The sequence below is a fragment of the Sinohyriopsis cumingii genome, chromosome 17 (genome assembly GCF_028554795.1).
Source record: "Sinohyriopsis cumingii isolate HCF-2022 chromosome 17, ASM2855479v2, whole genome shotgun sequence".
In the NCBI taxonomy this organism is placed as follows: domain Eukaryota; kingdom Metazoa; phylum Mollusca; class Bivalvia; order Unionida; family Unionidae; genus Sinohyriopsis; species Sinohyriopsis cumingii.
Window position 1 is genome coordinate 28,221,028 of NC_142977.1, and position 23,645 is coordinate 28,244,672.

Consider the following 23,645-nt stretch of genomic DNA (forward strand, 5'->3'; position numbering starts at 1 on the left):
GAAATATGAGGTAATACTCTGGGACGTTTTTCATTTATAGGTATACAAGTCTGTAGAATCAGTCGGTATAATGCTGAACACACATCGAACACGCATCGATATACACGCAGATTGATATAAGGCTGAACAGTAAATTCATTTTCAATAGATTCATCTAAATGTTCTCTATCTATAGTTTATAGTTTTTTGTGGTCGGCTGGCAACAAGAAGCACGTACCTCCTCTTGTGAGATAAATTATCGTCATTTCCGGTTGGCATTCTCTACATGTGGGAAATCTTAGCTAAGGAGAAGTAACAGCGTTTCATACCTCTAGTTCGACTAATTAAAATTTTATTCATTATTTACACTGGACAATTTTTATATTGTCTTTGTGCGAATATAATTACGTTTAATTATATAAAACAAATCTGCAGGACCAAAGAGAGAGATCACGGACTCTGGGATAAGGAACACCCGAGCATCTCCTAATTCTTGTTCAAACAAAATGTTTCTTTTATAAAATTAAAAAGTGTTTTTCGGCCCGTGCCCCCTTACGGAATGTAGATTCCTAATTATCGACGAGTGCGTATCTCGATATCCTTCTATGTTATATGCTACATAACAAGGTGCTGTGGTTCGTCAGGTGCGTGGCTCCTTTACCAGCTGACGATTAATTAAGTTGTACAATTTGCTTACATTAATGTGACGGGTGGATGCAATAATTTGCATACCACAGGTTAAGAAAATAAGTAACTTGTTTTGCTAGCTGTAAACAGTCGTACATGCCAGAATGGGTGAACACAACTCTGATTCATATGAACGAACGAACCAAAAGTTGTGCCGTTCATCGTTGATCCTGTGTAAAAGATGAATGGCAGAACATTGCAATGTCACGAGTTAGATGTAAAGGATCAGTTTGACGGAGAGAGCAGAACATATGGGTCGGTGAATGAACTGGGAAGATACCATCAATAGGTTCTTAAAGTGGGAGATGATAGTTTCATCAGAGAGTTTATAGAAGAAGAAACATAAAACGTTAAAGAGGCCTTGACGGATAAAAAGATGGAAATGGAGCACCAGAAGAGAAAAAGGCAGTTCAAGCGCCTTAACCAAACTTTGATGATTGTGCAGGAGAAATGCGTCAGCTGGGCGATATATATTGGATGTCTGATGAGGAGGAGTAGAATACAGACTGTGGGAAGGAGGTAAACTAGCCCAGTGTTAGGGTTGTGGTCTCCACTAAACCATCTTGGCTTCGGTAATATGCAGCCTGCGGTGCCAGACATGGGAAGTGCAACCCCTAATGGGTAGATTGTGGCATAAAACTCAACGGCCACCCAGATCTAGAGATACTAATTATTTGCCAAGTAATATATGTTGTTTATATTTCTATGTTTTTGTCTATGTTTGTGATGACAACTAAGTTATAAACTCCTTACCCCACTGTTATAATATAGTATGTCTGTGTTTGTGTGTGGGGTATAGTGTGTAGTCTACATATGTAGTCATGCCGTTGTGTGATAGTACAGTACGTTTATTTTCAGTAATGTCGTCACATGTTAAACCCTTAGGAAAAATTTAACATCGGACTTCCCCTTGTTCCTAAAGTGCCCCATAATGCAAACATATAGGCTATTGTTAGTCCCCGTACATCCCGCAATCTCCCCATATATTTAATACCATATTGTTTTTATGGGCATGAGACCTACCACCTTCATTTCGCAGTAACATTAACTATTGTATGCCCCACCCCTCCAAGCTTTTCCTTTCAAACTTTTTTTAAAAAAATACGCAAGGTATTCAATAGGATTGCGAGTTGCCATACTTCATTATATGGACAATACGTTCCCCTTCAAAAACTGTGACAACACAGCCACTTGTTTCCGTTTTCAAACGGGTAAAGCATGTCAATTTGATTTGAATATATATTTAGCAATTTTGTCTTTGTCCAGTTTGTAGTATATGATAATATCTGGCATTCTCATGGGACTTAATGCCACCATTGGTTTTCTCATATTTCAACAGTAATCAGTGGCTCACGTATATATGTGACCGCTCCGTTGGCCTAGTGGTTAGAGCGTTTCGCGGGTTCAAACCCCGGCCGAGAAATACGAAATATTCGTCAAAATGTTTTTAACAGCTGCCTCGCTTGGTGCTCAGCATTAAGAGGTTAGTGTTAGGACTGGTATGCCTGGTGTCAGGATAATGTGACTGGGATGTCTACATGTCTGCGGAACGATGCAGTGTACTCGACATCGCTATAAACTGCCACCCTGCAGACATCGTAGCGATATGACAGAACATTTCTTAAAGCTACGTTATCAATCTAAATCACACACACACATACACACACATATACATACATGCATACATACATACATACATACATACATGTTGGCTTGCCTTCGCTTGCGAAGATTAGGATGGGGTATGTCCATGTCTATTGCACCCGCGCTGGTGGCTGACGAGCCCTATACGTGACAGGCACGTCCGTCCGCAGAGGCTGCAGGGGAATGTCGAGGTTGTGTTGGGTGCTGACGATGGTTCCCGGTTTTTTCTTCGCCATCGTTTTTCCTCCAAAATGGCCAGTCTGTTTTGTTCAAAAGTGTCAGCGGCCTGGTGTACGTCGCCAGCTTTCACGGTCAGCAGCTTGTGTCTTTATATCTCTTTCGAGGTGCCCCTCTATGACGGTGGCCAGTTGACAGCTCACCATACAGTGCGATCTTTCGCAAGCGATGATCCTCCATCCTGGACACGTGCTCTGCCAAGCGAAGGTGTATCTTCATGAGCGTGGCCTCAACGCTGGTGATCCCTGCTTGTTTGAGGACTTCAGTGTTGGTGACGACGTCACTCCAGTGGGTGTTGAGGATGGTGCGGAGGCAGCGCTGATGGAAGCGTTCAAGGAGGCGGAGGTGGCGGCTGTAGGTGACCCAGGATTCGGCTCCATATAGGATGGTCGTCAGTACGACAGCTGCGTAGACGCTGATCTTTGTATCTCTCTTGAGACTTGCGTTGTGCCAGACTCGTTTATAGAGTCTGCCGAAGCCGCTGTTTGCCTTAGCCTGTCTGTTGTCTATTTCTTTGTCAATCTTGACATCAGAGGATATCACACAGCCCAGGTAGGTGAACTGGTGGACTACGTTCATCTCTGTCTGATCAGTGAAGATGCTTGGTGGTCGATACTCTTCGTTGGGAGCAGGCTGGTGAAGTACCTCAGTTTTCTTTAGGTTGACCTCAAGACCAAAGAGATGGCAAGCTTCTGCAAAGCAGGATTTACGCGCTGTAAGGCAGCTTCCGTGTGGGCAGCAAGGGTGTCGTCGTCTGCGAGAGAAGTTCTCTAATCAGTTTTTCCAAGGTCTTGGTGTGGGCATGAAGTCGCCTTAAGTTGAAGAGGTTGCCATCAGTCTGAAATCGGATATAGATGACATTTTCGTCATCAAGATCTTCTGCTGATTTTTGGAGCATCATGCTGAAGAAGATCGAGAACCGTGTGAGGGCTAAAACGCAACCCTGTTTCATACCATTTGCAATGGGGAAGGTCTGTGACAGGTCGTTATTGTTTCTAACCTGACCAAGCAGGTCTTCATGTAATTGGATGACCATGGTAAGGAATTTTGGAGGACACCCGAGCTTTTCAAGGATTTTTCAAAGTCCAGTTCTGCTCACCGTATCAAATGCCTTCGTCATGTCCACAAATGTGATGTACAGTCCTTTGTTTTGTTCTCGGGCATTTTTCCTAGATTTGTCTCAGGACGAACACCATGTCAGTTGTGCCCCTATTGGCTCTGAAGCGACATTGACTCTCTGGAGCATGTTCTTCTGCGATGGTGGGCACCAGCCGGTTTAGCAACACTCTAGCAAGGATTTTGCCTGCAATGGAGAGCAGAGTTATCCCACGGTAGTTTGAGCAGTCAGACTTTTCCCCCTTGTTTTTGTACAAGGTGATGATGATTGCATCTCGGAAGTCTTGTGGAAGTTTCCCTCGCTCTGAGCAGCAAACGAAGAACTCGTGACGTTTGGTGTGCAACGCTAGGCCTCCTCTCTTCCATATCTCTGGTAGGATACCATCTTTTCCTGCAGCCTTTCCTGTCTTCAGTTGTTCTATGGCTTTTACAATCTCTTGCAGTGTGGGTGCCTCGTCAAGTTCCATCTTAGGTGGCTGTTGTGGGATGCGATCAATAGCTGCCTCCTTGACTGTACGGCTAGTGCTGAAGAGGGTGTGGAAGTGATCTGACCAGCGGTTCAGGGTAGATTCCCTGTCAGTGAATAGCTCTTGGCCATCTGCACTCCGTAGGGGGCTCTGTATTTGGAAGGAAGGACCATACACTGATTTCAGATCTTCATAGATCCCCTTGTAGTCACCAGTGTCAGCGTACAGCTGTGATCTTTCTTTCTGCAAGCTTTGTCCACCATTCATTTTGTATGTCTCGGAGACTGCACTGGAGGGAGCTGCATATAAGGCGGAAGGCTGCTTTCTTCTGTGGACAGGATGGTTGTGCGAGATGGTCTTGGTACGCTGATCTCTTTTTGGCAAGCAGTTTTTGGATTTCTTGGTTGTTTTCGTCAAACCAGTCTTTGTTTGTCTTAGTGGTGAATCCAAGGATTTCTTCTGAGGTTTGCAGAATGGCAGCCTTGATGTGATTCCACATCTCTTCCGGAGGTAGATCTGGCGGACAATTAAATTCTTAAAGCCTAGACTACAGGCTCTCTTGAAAATCTGTCTTGACGTCATCAGACAACAGGTTTTTGATCTGGAGCTTCCTTTTCGGGGTACCCCCTTGTTGTTTGGGCCTGGGCTTGAAGTGGAAGTCGAACTTGCATCGGACAAGACGATGGTCTGTGTGGCACTCTGCACTGGGCATCACTCTGGTATGAAGGACATCTTTTAAGTCCCTCTGACGTACTATGATGTAATCGATTAGGCGCCAGTCTTTTGATCTAGGATGCATCCAGGTAGTTTTCAGGCTGTCTTTCTGCTGACCAGTACAGGGTGTATCCAGCGCCGAGTACTCTCAAACTTCCCTCCTCTGAAAGGCGGACTTCGCTAAGTGCAGAAATGTCAACAGCAAGTCGAGAGAATTCGTGTACGATTAAGGCAGAGCGTCGTTCTGCTCTGTTGCTGTCGGTTGAGTCTAGAATTGTTCTGATGTTCCAACAAGCCAGTTTTAGTCTTTTGTCACGATGTGAATCAGGTGGGGCATGCCTTGTTTTTTTCTGTTAAGTTTCGACCGCGTTGGAAGATGCCCGTTGGCTGCGACAGGCCATTTTGGGGGGGGGAGGGGTAAGGAGACGAGCTTTGGTTAGGCCACCTTTTCTAGGCCCCTCACCATGCGGAGCAAGCAGTGCTGGCCCTAAAGAAGGCTGCTTGGTCACTCAGGCTGCTGCTGGGTGATGGTGTCGTCTCCGAATCAACACCAGACGACCAAAGGCCTGAGTCGCCTGCATGCAGGATTGGGACTGCGGTTTCCAGTGACATCTTTCACCTGTCGTTTTCGCTCCTTTCCCATCGCTGCAGGGCTTGATAGAGTCGAACGTAAACAGTAGACAGTTCCTTCGTGCCTGCGCATGGCCCAGCAAACCTGGACGGTGCCAGCGAGGTCCGCAGGCCGTAGGTTTTATATCGGAGTTTCCCTCTTCTAGGCAGATGGCCAACCATGACTGAAAAGATCTGCCTTCCCTGCTATTTCGAACCATAGCTGGCCGGCAACCGCCGCAATCCACTAATACATATGGTGCACCTTGGAACCGAACAACATACATACATACATATATACATACATACATACATACATACATACATACATACATACATACATACATACATACATACATACATGCATACATACATACATACATAGAGAGCTAATAGAGAAAGGGGGGAGGCAAGCAGCCAAATAAATAATTTTTACGCGTTACCTTGAAGAAATTCTTCGACTTGGTATGAAACCACTTACATTGTTAACATATTTCCAGTTGTCGGTATTTAAATGTAGATTTTCGCTTGGACAAACGAATACTTTCTTTGGTGATATTGTTCTGCTTTACTACAGTACACAACTAGTCCATTATTCAAAATTAATGAAATGTGTAGTCGAGATTGCAAGCCATTTCAATTAGGACAATGAGAAAGAAATTGAGAATTTAGATCGATATCTGCATTTCTAACCACACGGTGGATCTAGTGTAAGGATGTGACTTATTTCTTATTGTAACACAAAAAGGCCGTGTTCAGGTCTATTTGTACATAAAATATTGTTTTGTGTTCATACATAAGTATTATCAGAACTCCGTAGCTCAGATGCCGTTTTAGATTGGAAAGTTAAACAATGGGGCTGTCAATATGTGCAATACTTTCAGTGAGTAGGAAAATACCTGACCGATAAAAACATACATTAGGGTAAGACAGAGACTCTCTCTCTCTCTTTCTCTCTCTCTCTCTCTCTCTCGTTTAGGAAAGAAGTCTTGTTAACTCTTCGCATAATAAGAAGTGTTCCAAAAGAACAATTGTGTAATGCGATGTAGGTGATACGAGAAAAATATACTATGCATTAACAATTTTATGTTTAACAAAACAATATGCAGAATAGCTTAATACATGGATCACATACAGAAATTCAACAATATTATTAAAACACGTCTTTAATTAACAAAAATAAAACAGTACTAATTTTGACACTGTCGAATAGGTACTGTAGTCCAAGTCATATTGATAAAACAAACAGTTACACTGTCTTTCTATATATCTAGCTAAAAGAAAAAGTCAGAAGGAATAACAGTATATATATATATATATATATATATATATATATATATATATATATATATATATATATATACATACATATATATATATGCACTCATACATTCCTGCAAACAGTAGCGTACAAGCCGGGGAGTGGGGGGGGGGAGAGGGAAAGGTCGGTTGACCCCGGGCGCCAGAGGTCCTGGGGCGCCAAAGCCCCTTCGGCCTTCATCGTCGCCACTGACACTATTTACCCTTTGTACACCACTGCCTACACAGTGTGATTTCGCTACAGATAAGTCCGAATCGGCTATTTTGGTGTGTATTTCTAAGTGAAGCTCACATTTTCTTAGCATTATATAGTCAATAATGTATACATACAAACAAACAAACATACAAACATACATACATACATACATTCTTCAATTTTCAGCACATGTGAATAGCAATATCTATCCATCTATCCATCCAACTCTGTATCGATTTATCTATGATACAAGGTAATAACATATGTAACCTCATGTTTTATATTTGCAAGTGGTCTAGGGATTTACTGAACGAGATCTATGCGACTTTGTTAAAAGAAAATTTTCCAACTGAGCCGTTTTCTATCCAAGATGCTGTAATTACAGTATGCAGAGAAATACCCGCCCGTGTCGAGACAGGGAGAAGAAAGCGTTATCGTGGAGTCCTGTTCACTCCTCCTCTCTAAGAGCACAGAGGCAGCTAAAACGCATCAGTTCTTCCCTGGACCTTCTGCAAGATAATCTTCTTTCTGAACATATTAAAATCACACGAGATTTGGAGAAAAACGTGAATAGGGTCAACGACTCCGTTCAATGTGACATAAACGACGTGAAGGCAAGAGTTACTGCATTAGAAAAATGGATAATATTCAAGTGCAGAAAGAGTTATAATGCAACTAATTTCAATAACTTAATTCCTGATAATTTACGACTGGATAGAAAGGTCGGAACTCCATGGTCTGTGCCATCAAACTCAAATCAGTTCCGAAAAGCATCAAGCTTAGATGCGTTGGATGAACACCGGAAAAGTTCGCTGCATTTAGACTGGGATAACATGAATTCTGGTCAAAGTGATGTAAGACAACCAGGATTAAGTAAAAGAGGCAGATTAAAGAAAACTTCGGCGTCTGAAGAAGTGCTGCACTCCAAATGTGATCTGGCATTTTCACATCAATCAGTATCTGAGAACGAGTTGGACGCGCTGCTGAATTTACAATTGTTGTTGGGTGATTTAAACGACGACTGGAAAGCTGAGCTGAAACAATATATGACAAACGGTTGGTACCTTCCTGGGTCAGAGAAAGAGCAAGAGGAAAAATTTAAATCTAGAATCAGCAGTAAGTATATATATATACATCAGATATTTAACATTACATGCGCTTGTTTGTACGGAAATGAACTCTGTCAAGGAATCAAAAGTAATTTGTGTGGGAGGATAGGGTCTGACATGACTAAATGTTTTTGTGTTCAAAACCATTTTTTTTCTTACCAAGTTATTTCGCTTTAAAATGATAGACTCTTCTGCTTACGCAAACCCAAATATGGGTCTATAGCAGATTATAGCGCCTAATTTTGAAGTCGTCTGCATCCACTATTGGATACTTTCCTCAATATTGTTAAGTATCCGCACCGTTCCAACTTACGAAGAGTAATCTCATACCACAGTCCTAAGTTTAAGGCCGTTCCTACCAAATAATATCTATAAAAATACGATAATGAAGCTAAAATATTTTACACGTATATAAATCATTTGTATTTTATCAACTGGCTTTATTTTACAGAACGTTATACGGTAAACCATAAACACAACGTCATACTTTGAATTTGATACTTGGCTGATGCGTGCAATTTGGATTTTCAACGTAGCTTTAAAACAATTTTAGTCGTATCGCTACGATGTCAGCAGTATGACAGTTTTTAGTGATGTCTAGCGCAAGGGCATCATGCAGCATACATATAGCATCATCCCACCCAGTCACCAGGCCGACTTGTCCTAACACTAACTTTTAATGTTGAGCTACAAGCGAGGAAGCTGTTAGTACCATTTTTGTAATAATTTGGTATGACACGGCAGGGGTCCGAACCAGCGACCTCCCGCATCCGAGGTGGACGCTCTGACCACTAGGCCACCGGAGCAGTCTAATGCGGCTGATGCAGTGACTGAATGTTTGTGTGATACTATTAATACACAGATTACATTTCATTTTAAAGCTTTGTCTGTTGAGGAAAGCTCAAGACGTAACGTGTATCAAATTGTCAGCTGGTTTGGTACGCAGACAGGCAGGCAACACAGAGGTTCTTGTTCCCACTTTTTGTACGTTCTACTGCTAATATTTTGTATCGCAAAGTCTCTGGACTTTTGCACATGGAACCTCAAATTGTGCAAGAAGGTAGAAGTTTATGTTCACCTCGTGCAATTCAAATCAAATATGTAATAACAATATAGACTTACATTTTCTGATAACAGGAATAAACGCTCTAACTTTTTTAATGCTTTAAGGATCATTTTTGCGACGAAAAAATTAATATTACTAACATTGAGGAAAAACTTATCTTGAGGCCACGCATAACAATACCGCAAAAATCGCAGCAAAGTCTCTGCATACAAAAATCTGCGAAAAGTGAATGTAACATCTTGCATATGATAATTCGTCAATCACTTTTGCAGAATTTCAAGCATTCCGGCAAGAGGTCTTCCTTGCACACAACTGTTACAGAAGATTTCACAACTGCAAAGAACTCTTTCTAGCGGATGATCTTACAAGGCATGCGCAGGAATGGGCCAACGACCTCGCATGCAAAGGATACCCACTTTACAGCGAATTAACAGGTAATGATAGTACCTGCATATTATTCTTCCATGACTTGGTTAGGATCCTACTAGATGTCTTTCACAAGTAAAATAAAAAAATAAATAAACAAACAAAATATAAGACATATTTTGGTTTTTTAAAAATAAAATAGGTCAGTAATATTTTTTAAAATATATAACACTATCTTATGTTTCTGTTCAAACGTTTTGACTCCTGGACGAAAGTGTGCACATCAGATAAAGTATTATATGTAGACATTAAATTCTGTGTGAAATTGTGAACATCTGGGTGACATAACAAGAGCGTCGTGGAGGAACGCTCTTGCCATGCATGAAATAAGTCAACTTTGATTGTGAAATGGTTCCAGTTAAAGAGTATGTCAATGTGATCATGTATGCACATTTATTCAAGTTAAATTAAATATGACTTACTGATCAAAAACATAATACTAAAATAGTTTAACCAAAATCTGTTTAATCACGACTGTTGAATGCTCTGCACTTTAAATATCATCAAAAAAACTTTTAGACGAAAATTATTGATCGCTATTGAAGTAGACAATAGTAGCAATGTACTAAACTGGGTCAAGAATATATGACGTTGTGCCTATCATAACAAATAGCAAGGGAGTTCAAATTTGTTTTCAACACGCACCGCTTTCATTTTGACATCATAAGCGCAGGACATTCAATCCTGTTTGTACTGAGTCACACCTTTTGTTTGACCTGGTCCAAAAATGTCCAAGTAATTTAATATTGATTCTGCCGCATGTATATCTAGGATCGTGTAAATAATGACCTTCCAAAGGAATATGAATTATGAGGATCCAAATGAAGTGAATAATTACCATTTAAAGGTCTGTGTAATAAAGTTATTATGAACAACACTCTTTGCTGAAATAGTCAGTTCTGAACGCTTACATGACCTTATGATCTGTACTACAGTAAGGACAAAATAGCAAGGAGACTTTAATTTTCTGAAATAATTCAACATACTTAAATTAAAATAGTATCTGTCAGTATGAAAACATAGGAAAGAGAAAATATATGTTTGATTCAATATTTGCTTCACTCAGGATTATTGCAAATCGTTCACCTCAATACCTTTTAATATCACAAAATTAGTCTATGCAGTCATTTACAATATCAACTAGCTAAATGGTTGTTTGTTCTACAATAAACAATATGAATATATTGATTTTATGTTTTAAAAAGTGTTATTGTAAGCACTGCTATATTAGAGGCATTAAAGATGGAGAGTCAATGTACCGTATATACCCGCTTATAAGACGAGACCAACTGCAATATGCACAGATCCAGATAGCATAATGCGCCATCATGACTTGGTCTGTGTAATTTGTTCATAATAATAAGTATAATAAAACAGGACAGACCCTGATCTGCAGACGCATAATGCTACGACATACCAGGATCGTTGTTGTTTGCAGTTTGACTCTACTTAGAAGCGAGTACAGACTGTACATCTGAAATCCTGCTGAAAGTGAACGAACTGGGACCGCTATTTCTTGTTCAAGTAAGCAATCTTATTTTTGTATCATGAATATGGTGAATAATGATTCGATCTGTGAAAAGAGATTGTATATTATATTCATTTAACAGTTCCCTTGTATATGAGATACTGAATGCATAATCGTCCATCTTAAATTCTACAAGGTGTCTTGATTGTTTTCATCTAAAATAGTGGGATCACGAAGAAGTACGTTCAAACGGTTTCACAAAAGAACAATAAGAACTGTTTTAAATTTTACACTTGGCTGTATTATTTACGTCAAAGATTTCCACGTGTATATGTTTGAAGGCAATTGTTTTAACATGACAAAAATTCATTATATTTATACTGAGATGTTCTGCAAGATATGATATGCAAATGAACCCATTGTATGCTGATCTAATCTCAATTACGACTATTCCATTATGGGATGTTGATTCTCCGCTATTAAAAGGTCCGCACATATTCCATGATACACCGGGGTTCTCTCCAAATGTAAATATCAATGACAACAAAACATGGAATCATGCGGAAAAGAGAGAAGAACTCAGCACATGTCCCAAGTACCAAATTGAACTGTTTATGCACGTGTAGACATATAATTCAGCTAGAGCAAATGTGTGTGGTGCGAGACACAGATTATTTCCACGAAACAAAAATGTAATTATATCCTTAGTGGATTCTGGCTTACGTAATGTTTCATGCCAAGTCCTACGTTAAAAACAAACAAAACAAATATTTAAGAAAAATGGCTTATGCGATTTATGTGAGCTTATATTTTGCGTATTCGTATGAATATTAACTGTCAAGTTTAGAAGCTGTCCTAATTACATTTGGTCCAGTATTATTTGTCACAATAAACATGTTTGATAGATCTGCAATATCATCACAACTTGCAATGTCCAAATCATTGTAGACAGGGGAGAGAATGTGGTCACTATTCACATTCCAGACGAGACGAATTTATCCGGGTTTGAAGTCTGCAGTCAGTGGTACGAAGAGGGAAAGCGTTTCAACTTTAGCACTCCAAAATGGCAAAGAGGTGAGATTTTGAAAACGTATATGGTGTCTATTCTCAAACACGAATCCACGTGCCAACAAGGGCACGTTTAGAGTACGGACAATGTGCACACTGGGATGGCAGCAGTGCGAGTCCCCTGCTTAGAGATAATCACCTCAGCCAATCCAGGCTGGTCTGGAAGGGATTTGTAGTCTTTAGCCGCTGGTTGCAAGCCATAGTAACCATTTAATCCACCATGAATGCGGAGAAACATTATTTTAGTACTCAGTGAGATAGACCAGCATACAAAGTTTCATCAGTGTAAGATGACAATAAAGTTCGATTAGGCGATACGTAATAGGGCTAAACATCTGGGGGATGTAAGAAACATCTGGGGGATGTAAGAAAATACATAACTGAAAAAGTCAACAAAATCACTAAAGCATGAAAATAAGGATATACTGGCATTGCAGGTTTTGGTATAACGGTGTTAATCTCCTTGAGATGCCTCAACATGCCATCTTTTATGCAAGTATGTCAAATATGATATAAGATACTGGGGTAGGGACGAACTGCCCGTTGAAATTATAAACTTCATTCGTGCATGAAAATTATATCACTATGCCCTATTTTTTGTATCAATGAGTTCCTCTAACAAAAATTCATTCACGTATCAATGTCCATAAGTGTATGTCTAATTAAGCTCCCAGCTATTACATGAAGAATAAACAGATAGTTAAATATACAAACGTCAATAGAGTGTGAAATCAATATGAACTTGTTTCGATATGTTAGAGCTAGTGTCCTTGAGATATATTCAAACACGGATTTTGAGTGCTTGTGGAATAATTAATAAGATATTGAGGGTGTAATGAACAGGTAGCTCAAAATACAAAAGAAACTCATGACCCAAATGAGATGACCGTTATCTAGTTTTAGTATGGTTCAGTTATTTTTGTCCAGATGCCTCCGGATACCTTTGTAAAATTGTAAGTGAAATGGGTAAAAAAATTTAGGGCTTTCCTGTAACGAATTAAAAGCTGAAAATGCAAATTGTTCAAGCGCGTAAAGTTGGTCATGGTGACAATTTTGGTATGACTAAGTTACCATCCTTGCTATGCATTTACATGCCAATTGTCAAGAATGTAACTGAAATAGCGACCAAGCTACATGGGAGTTAACCAACAGATAGCTGAAAATATAAAGGTCTCTCAAGCCCGACAGTTAGATCCCAGTGACCTAATTATGTTAGGATCGACTTACCCTACTTCCGATGCATTCACATACGAATCTTGCACGATTCTTGCTGAAATAGGGTCCAACATATTGAGAGTATAATGAATGGATCGCTGAAAATTAAAAAGAGAATCACTTCAGAGAGTAAATTAGGCTAAAATAACTTTGTGTATGCTGAGTTTCTTTCTTTAAGATGCATTCATCTGCAACTTTTCTTGAGTATAGGTTATATATGGTACAAAATAATGACGATGTAATGAAGGAAAACACGATTATGAAAGAGTGTAAAAGGAAAATTCCTTTAATAGGTTTTTCTTTCATCTTAACTTAATCAGCTTTTCTTTCGTCGCCAACCCTCTCTAAAAGAATATATTTTCTAACTGCATACAAATAAGTTTAATTTTTCATGTCTTTGTGTATTTAAATTTCTCTGTGTTTCTGAACTTGCTCAATAAAACTGATTGTAAATATTTGTTTACGTCTAATCTCCTCCAGTTAAACCGCTCCGGTGGCCTAATTGATTAGACCGTCCGCCTCGGATGCAGTTAGTCTTGGGTTCGAACCCCGGCCGAGGCATACCAAAGGCTTATTTAAAAAATGGTACTTACAGTTACCTCGCTATGGGCTCAGCATTAAGAGGATGATGTTAGGACTAGTCGGCCTGGTGTCAGGATAATGTGACTGGGTGACATCATGCTACATGTCTGCGGCATGAGGCCTCAGTGCTATATCACTATAAACTGGCACACTGCAGACATAGTAGTGATATGACTGAAAAAATTGTTAAAGAAACGTTAAAAATCCAAATCACACACACACACACAAACACACACACACACACACACACACACACACACGCTCCTTCAGTTACAATATCACAATATATAAGGATTTCAGATTTCTGCATCTTTTCGAAGGTAGATACAGTACATTATTGACTTCGTTTGAATTGACAAATGATATAGTTAAAACTATTAGTGTGTGTTCATTTTCAGGCACCAGAAACTTCACACAAATGATCTGGAAGTCGTCCACCGAAATCGGGATTGGCATTGCAAAGGTCCAAGGTCAAAACCGATACATTCTTGTAGTTCATTATAAACCGCCCGGAAACGGAAATATGCCAGGAGAATTCTCACAGAACATTACACCCCCTTTGCCTCTGAAGTAGATTCTATAATTTGTTGGCAATTACCATATTCACAACCATACGAATGCAACATAAAGAACACACTATGGTTGTACAATATTTCAAAGGAAGCACATTCATGATACTTTGCTGGTACAGCAAGTGTCTCGAGTACAATATGGCTGCACAATAAATCTTGTGAGGCACGTTAAAGTGCCATAATCGGTATGTCGAGAACAACATTGTTATACAGTATCTCCAAGCAAGCGTACAAATATATACTGCCATGCAATCTGAATCATCGCCAGATGAACCCTTACAACATAGTTATACAACATATCCAAGAAGGGCCAGATTTAGACAAGGTGAGGCCCTAATCTATGGGAAGCTGTATAGGCCCTATTTGGTAATTGTTAACAGAATAAGGCGGCATAACAACTGAACTTGACATTGTTTTTTTGTGCTAATTATTACAATCTAAATTATATCATTTGTATAAAATATATTGCATAGATAACACTAATACACAATTATGCAAACAATCCCGGGATACATTATTACTTAAATATGAATTATAATAATACTATTAAAAAAATTAAATCTGAAATTTTGAGAGACCCCTTCAGACTGTGAGGCTCTAAGCTGTAGCTTGTTTAGCTTCTGCCTAAATCCAGCCCTGTCTCCATGGAAGCACATAAATACATACTGCCATACAATTTTAAACTTAACCAGAAGAAACGTTAATCACTGCCACAGTGACTCAGTGTATCGAGGACTCAAAAACTGGTTTCATTTAACAATGTATACATTCATCTGAAATAATTCAGGCGGGCAGATGTGCCACACTTACTGGAATGCTCATCATCGACCACTGTTTTCTCATGCTGACAGCAATAAATTAAATAATTGCCACACATAACAACAACAATGCATAAAGTGGTTTATTTAATTGAAACTGGGACAATTTGCATTAAGTGTGTGTGTGTGTGTGTGTGGGTGTGTGTGTGTGTGTGTGTGTGATACTTTCAGCAGCAGTCTAATAGCTGCTATTTTCACACCGACGACTAGGTCCCAGTCAGCCTGTGATCGCTCATTTGTGTTCTAGCTATATACATAAGTCAAAAGCTACAGCAGTAGGCAGACGAATATCAGTTAATATGACGCTTTTAAAAAAAAAAGTCTGAAAATATCCGGATGGCGGGCTGAGAAAAAGATATATAAAAGATTATTTAAGATTATTATATTAAAGATTATTTAATATATTCAGATATATCTGATAGCGGAGTGGCATCGTTGACATAAAATAAAAGCCCTTCGTACTTGTATACTTTGTGTCAAATTCGTTAAGATGTTTCTCCTATACTTGCATAAAGTCTCTTATAAATTTAGAAACAGAATCTAGTAAAAGTTGTTACAGTGCATTCTGTCAAATATGGTCAAACACTGACGTGCAGTTTGTGTGTGTGTGTGTGTGTGTGTGGTTTGGATTTTTAACGTAGCTTTTAACAATTTTTCAGTCATATCTCTACGATGCCTGCAGTGTGGCAGTTTATAGTGATGTCTAGCAGTGGGGCATCATACAACAGACATGTGGCATGATGTCCCACTCAGTCACATTATCCTGAAACCGGGCCGACCAGTCTTAACACTAACCTCTAAATGCTGTGCGCCAAGCGAGGCAGCTGTTAGTACCATTTTTGTAAGTCTTTGGTATGACTCGGCCGGGGATCGAACCCACGACCTCCCGCATCCGAGGCCGACGCTCTAACCACTAGGACGTGCAGTTTGTGACAAGTCATTTAATTTTTGTAATGCTGAATTAGAGTGGCAGCATTGAGTAGATCAGCTTTACTTGTTGAAATCTAAATAACCTCATCTTTTCCTTTTTCATTTTTGTTACTAAGAAATTTTCTTTTCTGTAAAAATACAACAAAAAAATTATAGTGACCATTATGGGTGGCGGAATGGCATCACACGATAAAAATTAAAAGGGTCTTTGCACAAGAACAAATTCTGTCAAATAACTGGACAGACTTGTTTTATTTACAAGAACTCGTTTATACGCGTTCTATTTTAGTACGAGTCACCATACTGAATATAATATTTGATATCGTCCATAAAACTGAATACAAAACGCCTTCATCCGAAAATGCTTTCAGTTAATTTCGCTAAATTGTGTTGTTGTTGTTGTTGTTATGGGGTTTAACGCCATTTTTCAGCACACGATAGGCTTGCATGGCGGCCAGTATTAATGGTGGAGGAAGAACCCGAGAAGAACCACCGACCCACGAGAAGCTACTGGCAAGCTTTCTCACATACCTACATTAACCGATTCTAACCCACGCAGATAGAGGTGAGATGGCAGTGATCCGTAACGGAAAGCGCTTTAGACCACTCGGCCACTCGGGGCCCTGCCTAAATTGTGTATGCGTTTCATTTTCTTGTTCTTCATTGTTTGTTCACAGGTCATGTAGAGATGTTTAAATAACGGTGGCAACAATTGCATATCTAACCATCTGTAATACGTTCGAAAGGATACTATAGAATATGTTCTGCTAAATGTGCTTAAATTTTGTTGAACGGGTTTTGAGAAATTATCGGTCAAAAGTTTGCGATTTTCAAAAATGGTGACCATATTTGACTACTCGATTTGCATTTTATTTGTAAAGGGCTTTTTTTTGCCGAACTTGAAAAAGATTAAATTGTTTTTCAGAAGCCGAAAATACAAATAAAAAATGCACGACGAAGACAGGGTCATGGAATAAACTTACGAGCAGCCGAACGTAAAATCTAAGTCGCTATAATCAGAAGATATATACTGGTATGGTAATCAGTGTGTGTGTATGTGTGTGTGTGTGTGTGTGTGTATATATATATATATATATATATATATATATATATATATATATATGAATGGCGCATCATGATAAATATAGTGCTGAAATAAAGAATTTCGGGATATACCCCCTTCCACATAAACGTAAACATACACATGTGCCATTTTAAAGATCAAGAGTTTATCAAAGTCACAAAAGTCAAATCCTTAAAAATTGCAATCGAAATGTGTTACATACGCATACACTTTTAGAAAATGTCAAGATTGTCACTGGTGATAGATGATCATTAAGTTTGATAATGGAGTTAACAAATAAAAAAGAAAAGAAAATTGTAACGCAGGGGTCTGGTTGGGGATCTCCCTTCAGGATGTATACATTGGCCAACTGTGATGTGGTTTTACGGCATAACAACAGAAATAGGTTATTTAGTGCCGAGGTATTCGAACCCACAACATTTTGTTCCCGAGTCCGGCACACTAACCACTGAGCCACCACAAATCATACTACCACTATTAAAAATGCGTTTTTCGGGTTCACGTCACAAAACGAAGACAACAAATACCATCTGTACCCGCTTATAAATCAATTCAAACAGCTACCCCCCTCCATAGATCATGATATGCCGTCACATAATGCGCCGGCATATCAGGATATGTGTTGTTTGTTCTAGTGATTCCTCATGATAAAGAACCAGTTTTAATCGTGTGTTATGCAATCGCAGATCTGGGTCTGTGCAGGTTTTAGTTAGACTCGACGTAGAAGCGAGTACACATGGTATATGTTCTCAAACCATTTATTTCACATGTACTTGTTAATACAGTTGTAATTATCTGTGACCGCGGACTCAGCTTTAATACAAGGTGGCCGAGTGGTCTATAGCACTCACCGTTACGGATCACTGCCATCTCACCTCTGTCTGCGTGGATTCAAGTCTCTGGTTCAGCCAATGTGGGTATGTGAGAAATCAATCAATGAAACACATTTTAAATTTAAAATGGGTCCAGACATACATTGAGAATAATACTGTTAATGCCAACAACATGTTGACCAATAAAGTGAGCCAGTTTTAAAAATAAGTCACCTATTATATGCCGAGTGGTCGAGTGGTCTAAAAGCGCTCTCTGTTACAGATCACTACCATCTCATCCCTGTCTGCGCCAGTTTGAGTCCTAGATTCAGCCAATGTGGGTAATGAGAAAGAAAGCTTGCCATTAGCTTCTCGTGGGTCGGTGGTTCTTTCCGGGGTTTTCCCAGGTTCTTCCTCCACCATTAATACTGGCCGCCATGTATAGTCTATCGTGTGCTGAAAAATGGCGTTAAAATCCCACAAAAATAATACATACTGAATGCATATCTTGCTGTATGCATGATTAAAACTTAATATATGGATTGAAAAATATGTCTTTATTGACTTAACACATGAAACCTAAACCATATGAACAAGAAGGTTTAGGAAAAACACTCATCCTCCCATCCTGACCAGGAGAAATCTGGCTCATTTGAGAAAATCCTTACTACTTACTTGTCCTTGCAGAACTGGACCTTGACAATAAATCTTTGTACACTTACTGCCATTTATATGCACAGATGTTTAACATCAGGTAGCAATTTGTATGCATCAATTACTTTTGCCTTCTTGGCAATCTAACACAAGTTGCAAATGAAGTGTCTAATGAAGTGTCTAAGTTGCAAAGGACAGTGTCTTTTCTTTATACACAGGTAAGCTTGATATTAAAATGCACAAACAACTAATACAAATATTATGTTTGGAATGGAGAGATCATGTCTAAAATCCTTTAATACATGGCCCTTTTGATAAATATATAATGAGACAAGGTGTGCATTTAACTAAACAAATTGCAGTTCTGTTGTTGTTGTTGTTGTGGGGTTTAACGCCATTTTTCATCACATGATAGGCTATACATGGCAGCCAGTATTAATGGTGGAGGAAGAACCCGGGAAAACCCCGGAAAGAATCACCAACCACGAGAAGCTAATGCAAGCTCTCACATACCCACATTTTGGCTCAATCTGAGACTCGAACCGGCGCAGTACAGTTCTGTATCTGGCCTTCAACTTCCTAATGATATTCTAGTTTGCAGTTAATTAAGTAATCAAGGCATCATTTTCATATGGCGAAAATTCCCTTTCAGTGAGTTATCACACATCTTACGTCAGACTCACGTGAAGTTAAGAACCAGATAACATGAGAATTGTAGCCAAAGTGGTCAGAGTGCCCGCATCGGATGCTCAGCATTAAGAGGTTAGTGTCTGGACTGGTCGGCCTGGTGTCAGGATAATGTGAATGGGTGAGACAAGATGCTGCACGTCTGTGGCATGATGCTCCAGTGCTAGACATAATTATCAACAGCCACATTGCAGACATTGTTACGATATAATTGTTGTTAAAGCTACATTAAAAATCCAAATAACACACACACACATATACACACTCAGATATATATAAGAACTGTGATTTCTGTCAGTTTTAGAGTGTTATGCTTTACCCATGTCACCACTATTTTTAAGACTGCATCTTTACCGACTCTTTTCAAGCCAAAGTGAAGGAACCTGCAGGTATCCATATAAGTAAGTAATTATTTTTCACAATAATGTTTTTCTAAAGTTACATTTGAAAGAATATTTTTGTTGTATTTTAATTGCCTCGACTGATTTCCACCAACTTTCAAACCATGCACACCATTCTGGCCTATGTAGAAACTCATATTGTCAAGACATCAGCCAATTCATTGAAATTTAATTTGGGTCATGATATAGAAACCAAACTATTCTTTGGCTAGTCAGCAAACGTTCCTGTAATGTGTGACTTTGAGTAGATCTTTAGAAATGAAGGTCTGACTAAATGGATTACTTAGAACGAAAGATGCTGGAAATTGCACCTTAAAGTGTAGGACTATATCTGACAGGGAGAGAGACAATTAACTGTTTTAACTCACTTGCCCCTGAGACAAGCGATTTGAAAATTCATTTCCTGAGTCCTGATGAGAAAATATAATTGCAAATTGAGTGTACCAATGAAGAAATAAGTTACACTTAATCAACATTGGTTGGAAAAGCATCAATTTAAAACAAAAAATGTTCCACATCTTTCATTGGATAGATCAATGCACATGAATTTTTGAAACATGATGAATCCCCAAACCATCATATAAATTATGCCAGTTACATACTGGGTATACATAACTTGCATGATATTGACAATCATGTACCATTTTTTTTATAATCAATAGATAACGTATCAGTATATCTCATAATGCATGTAATATTAACTGCAAAATGTTTCCAATTCTTTTGTTCTCTTTATCTGTTAATAGAAAATTGATATATATAAAAAACTAATAAAATATTTTGATAGAATATTTAAGTAGTTATCTTTGATCAGCATTTTCTACTGAAATAATCCTGTATTGTTTTAGTGCTACATAGAATCTGTAACTATACAAAGGGAGGTAGCCACTCCAATTAAACAGTTTCTTGCAGGCTTAGAATTTAAGTTATGTCCCTTTACTTATTTACTTGTCTTCACGGTCAAGAAAGCAAGAAATAGAAGAGGCCTTGTTCCAAGACACTCAAACTACTGTTAGTAACAGACTGCAGACAACATTCTACTGCATACATGTGACAAAATCAGACAAAAAAAGCAAGAGAATTTGTTCCTATAATATCTATTCACTTCATATTATAATAAAACAACGTTTGAACACAAGTTAGATTCTGATGTCAATGTTAGATTCTGATGTCAATGTTACAATAATAATTAATTAATGTGAATCTGGGTATTGTCAAATAAATGAAAACATACGAGTTGTATATCTCATAGTTCAAAGAATGATTTTTTTAATATATAAATCCACAAGTATTTTTAGTTTTCATCAACAAACTTTCTGCCTCGTGTCCACTGATGACATACATGTAATTCAGTTTTGTTCCCAGTAGTTTTCTGGTCCTGATTTCCCCAAATCAATGGTGTCTTGATAAAGCAATCTTCACTGAAAACTCAGGATGTTTGCTAGTTGCCTTTAAAACTCTGATTTCCATGTATTGTTGAACCTCTTGGATTATATTCTAACCAATGTTTTTATAGCATTCTAAAAAAGTGCATGTTTTGGAATTTTAAAATGATTTGACCAAAACAGATAAGTGTTTCCCTCAAATGATTCTCTTAAAACAGCTTGAAAAACACAAACAATTAAACAAGACAAAAAGAAAGTGCTTAAGCAAGTGTTTCTGCTAAATCATAAATTGTTTGGTCACAACTTTTTAACCCACCTCTGCCAAAAGATTGGCCATGTTTTAATAAAAACAAATTCGCATGGTGGACCACTTTTAGTCCCATTATTACTTATAACATCTAAATAAATATCAATGCTTTTTCCAAATTACAACAATAGGGTAATCAATTAACATCTTGTTTTGTATATGTCAGCCGTTGTATAACAATTCTCAGTACACATCATTGCACCAGTTGTCACACTGGAGGAACAGTTCCAGTCCTCAGAAGACTGGTTCTGACTGGTTTGTGTAATGCATTGATGGAATGCATATAAATACCATTTGTCTATTTTCAAAAGTTAAAAGAAAATCTTTTTATTTTTGAAAGCACTAGATTTAAGCTTTAAAATGTTATGTTCAGTAGCTGGTCTTTAAAAAAGTACTTTTGTCCTACCATAAATATAATCACATGTATACCATATGCTTTGAGGAATGAAATCCATTCAATTCAAAATATATTACATATATCATGATTCAAACTAACAGTGTGATCTATGTGTCTTGAGCAGTTTAAATCATAGCTTACTGTAAAGTAATACATGATTCAACTTTTTTTTTTAGCTTCCACTTATATCATAGAAAGAAACTATACATTGAAATTTTTGCAAACAGAAATTTCCTGTAGAAGCATATCAGATACATCTAATAAGATATGGTCAGTACAAGCTCTTTTGACCAGTATGTAATCAAACTACATTCAGTGTTGCTTCTAGGATTTTCCAAAATAGGGGCCCAACTCCCCAATCAATTTACCAGAGGAGGGCCAATTCTAAATTCAATAAATAAATTTGGTCTTGTAACTTGATAAAACAGGTGACACAGAAAAACATATCTTTAAGTGATTGCAGCATCATTAAAACAGGAAAAAAGCTATTGTATGATTTATTATCTATTAAGCATTTGTTTTTACCTTATAGACCCAGATCCATGTTTTTACAAGTATTTACCAATTGTAAATATGTTTATTTTTATAGTGTTCATGTATGTCATGTATGAGTGTAATAAAGTGTACAGGTAAGAATGACAAGTAAACTAAGACTCTTATGGGCTTCAGCAATATCAATACAAAATGAATGTGCAAAAGAACAAGATTCAGTCAGGCCCACAGTTACCCGGTTGAATTCCTTCTTCATGGTTTATTCCCATACAGCTGCCACATGATCTGCTGAATTTATCTGCCTGTGTATTGTACTAATCCTATTGGAAAATTGCTTGTTTTTCTGTTTCACACACAGTTTACACAGCTCATCCATCTCTGACTTTCCTAACTACAACCACTTCCTAGGCCAGTTTGATGGAAAGTTATGCTAATATTTGCTTTATTACTAGCACTTGCTGGGCCAGGTGTTATGTTGGAATGAACTGATTCTGTTTTAACAAGAGACTCTGTTATGCTGTGTCTTAGTTTAAAATAATGCAGCAAAATTCTTTTTGATATTCAACATGAAAATGTGCATTCCTCCTGACAGAGCACATGCAAAAGCAAATGTAAAAACATTCCCTTTTTCATTTTCACCCAGATAATGAGCTTCTAAGCATGCCCCCCAACCCCTCCCCCCAACAACAATTTGTATCTTTTGATGTCAGGCTTGAAAATAAAGTGAGAATGTGAGAACAGAATTCAGCTCAACATTAGAGACTCTAAAGGTCAAACTTGTCCAAGAAAAAAATATACAGGAATGAAATCTCTTTTTCACCATTCCAATAATACTGTGCATGTGATGGCAAGAAAAACGATAGTTTTATGTACATTTGTCAGTCTATATGAGCATAATATACCTTTGGAGAATGTATAAGTGGTTCAGGTTTGAAAGGATTGCAAAATATATATCTGAAAGGCCCCATCAAGCCACTTACCTTTTTTACCATGGGTGGGGGGAGGTTGTTGTTGAAAAAATTCACTACAATATATGAAAACAGAAATATAAATTTTGTACACATTCTACATTTAAATTCAGAGTTTGCATCAGTGTCAATTGACTATGTAGTACTTTTGGTTTGTTCAATTTGGGCCAACCTATCAAGAACCACAGGATTTCTGTAAACTTCACCCTATAAGCAACAACTGACAAACATCAAA

The 23,645-nt window shown here is 38.3% G+C and overlaps 1 protein-coding gene across 1 annotated transcript; it reads left to right on the forward strand.

Annotated features, from left to right (window-relative positions):
• Positions 1-7,292: 7,292 nt before the first annotated feature.
• LOC149778318 (uncharacterized) lies at positions 7,293-15,906 on the forward strand. The gene is made up of 4 exons (XM_089939130.1): positions 7,293-8,085; positions 9,417-9,578; positions 11,987-12,112; positions 14,302-15,906. Exons 1-4 carry the CDS (start codon positions 7,356-7,358, stop codon positions 14,475-14,477), a joined length of 1,194 nt encoding a protein of 397 aa, XP_089795256.1. The 5' UTR covers positions 7,293-7,355; the 3' UTR covers positions 14,478-15,906.
• The last annotated feature ends 7,739 nt before the right edge of the window (positions 15,907-23,645 follow it).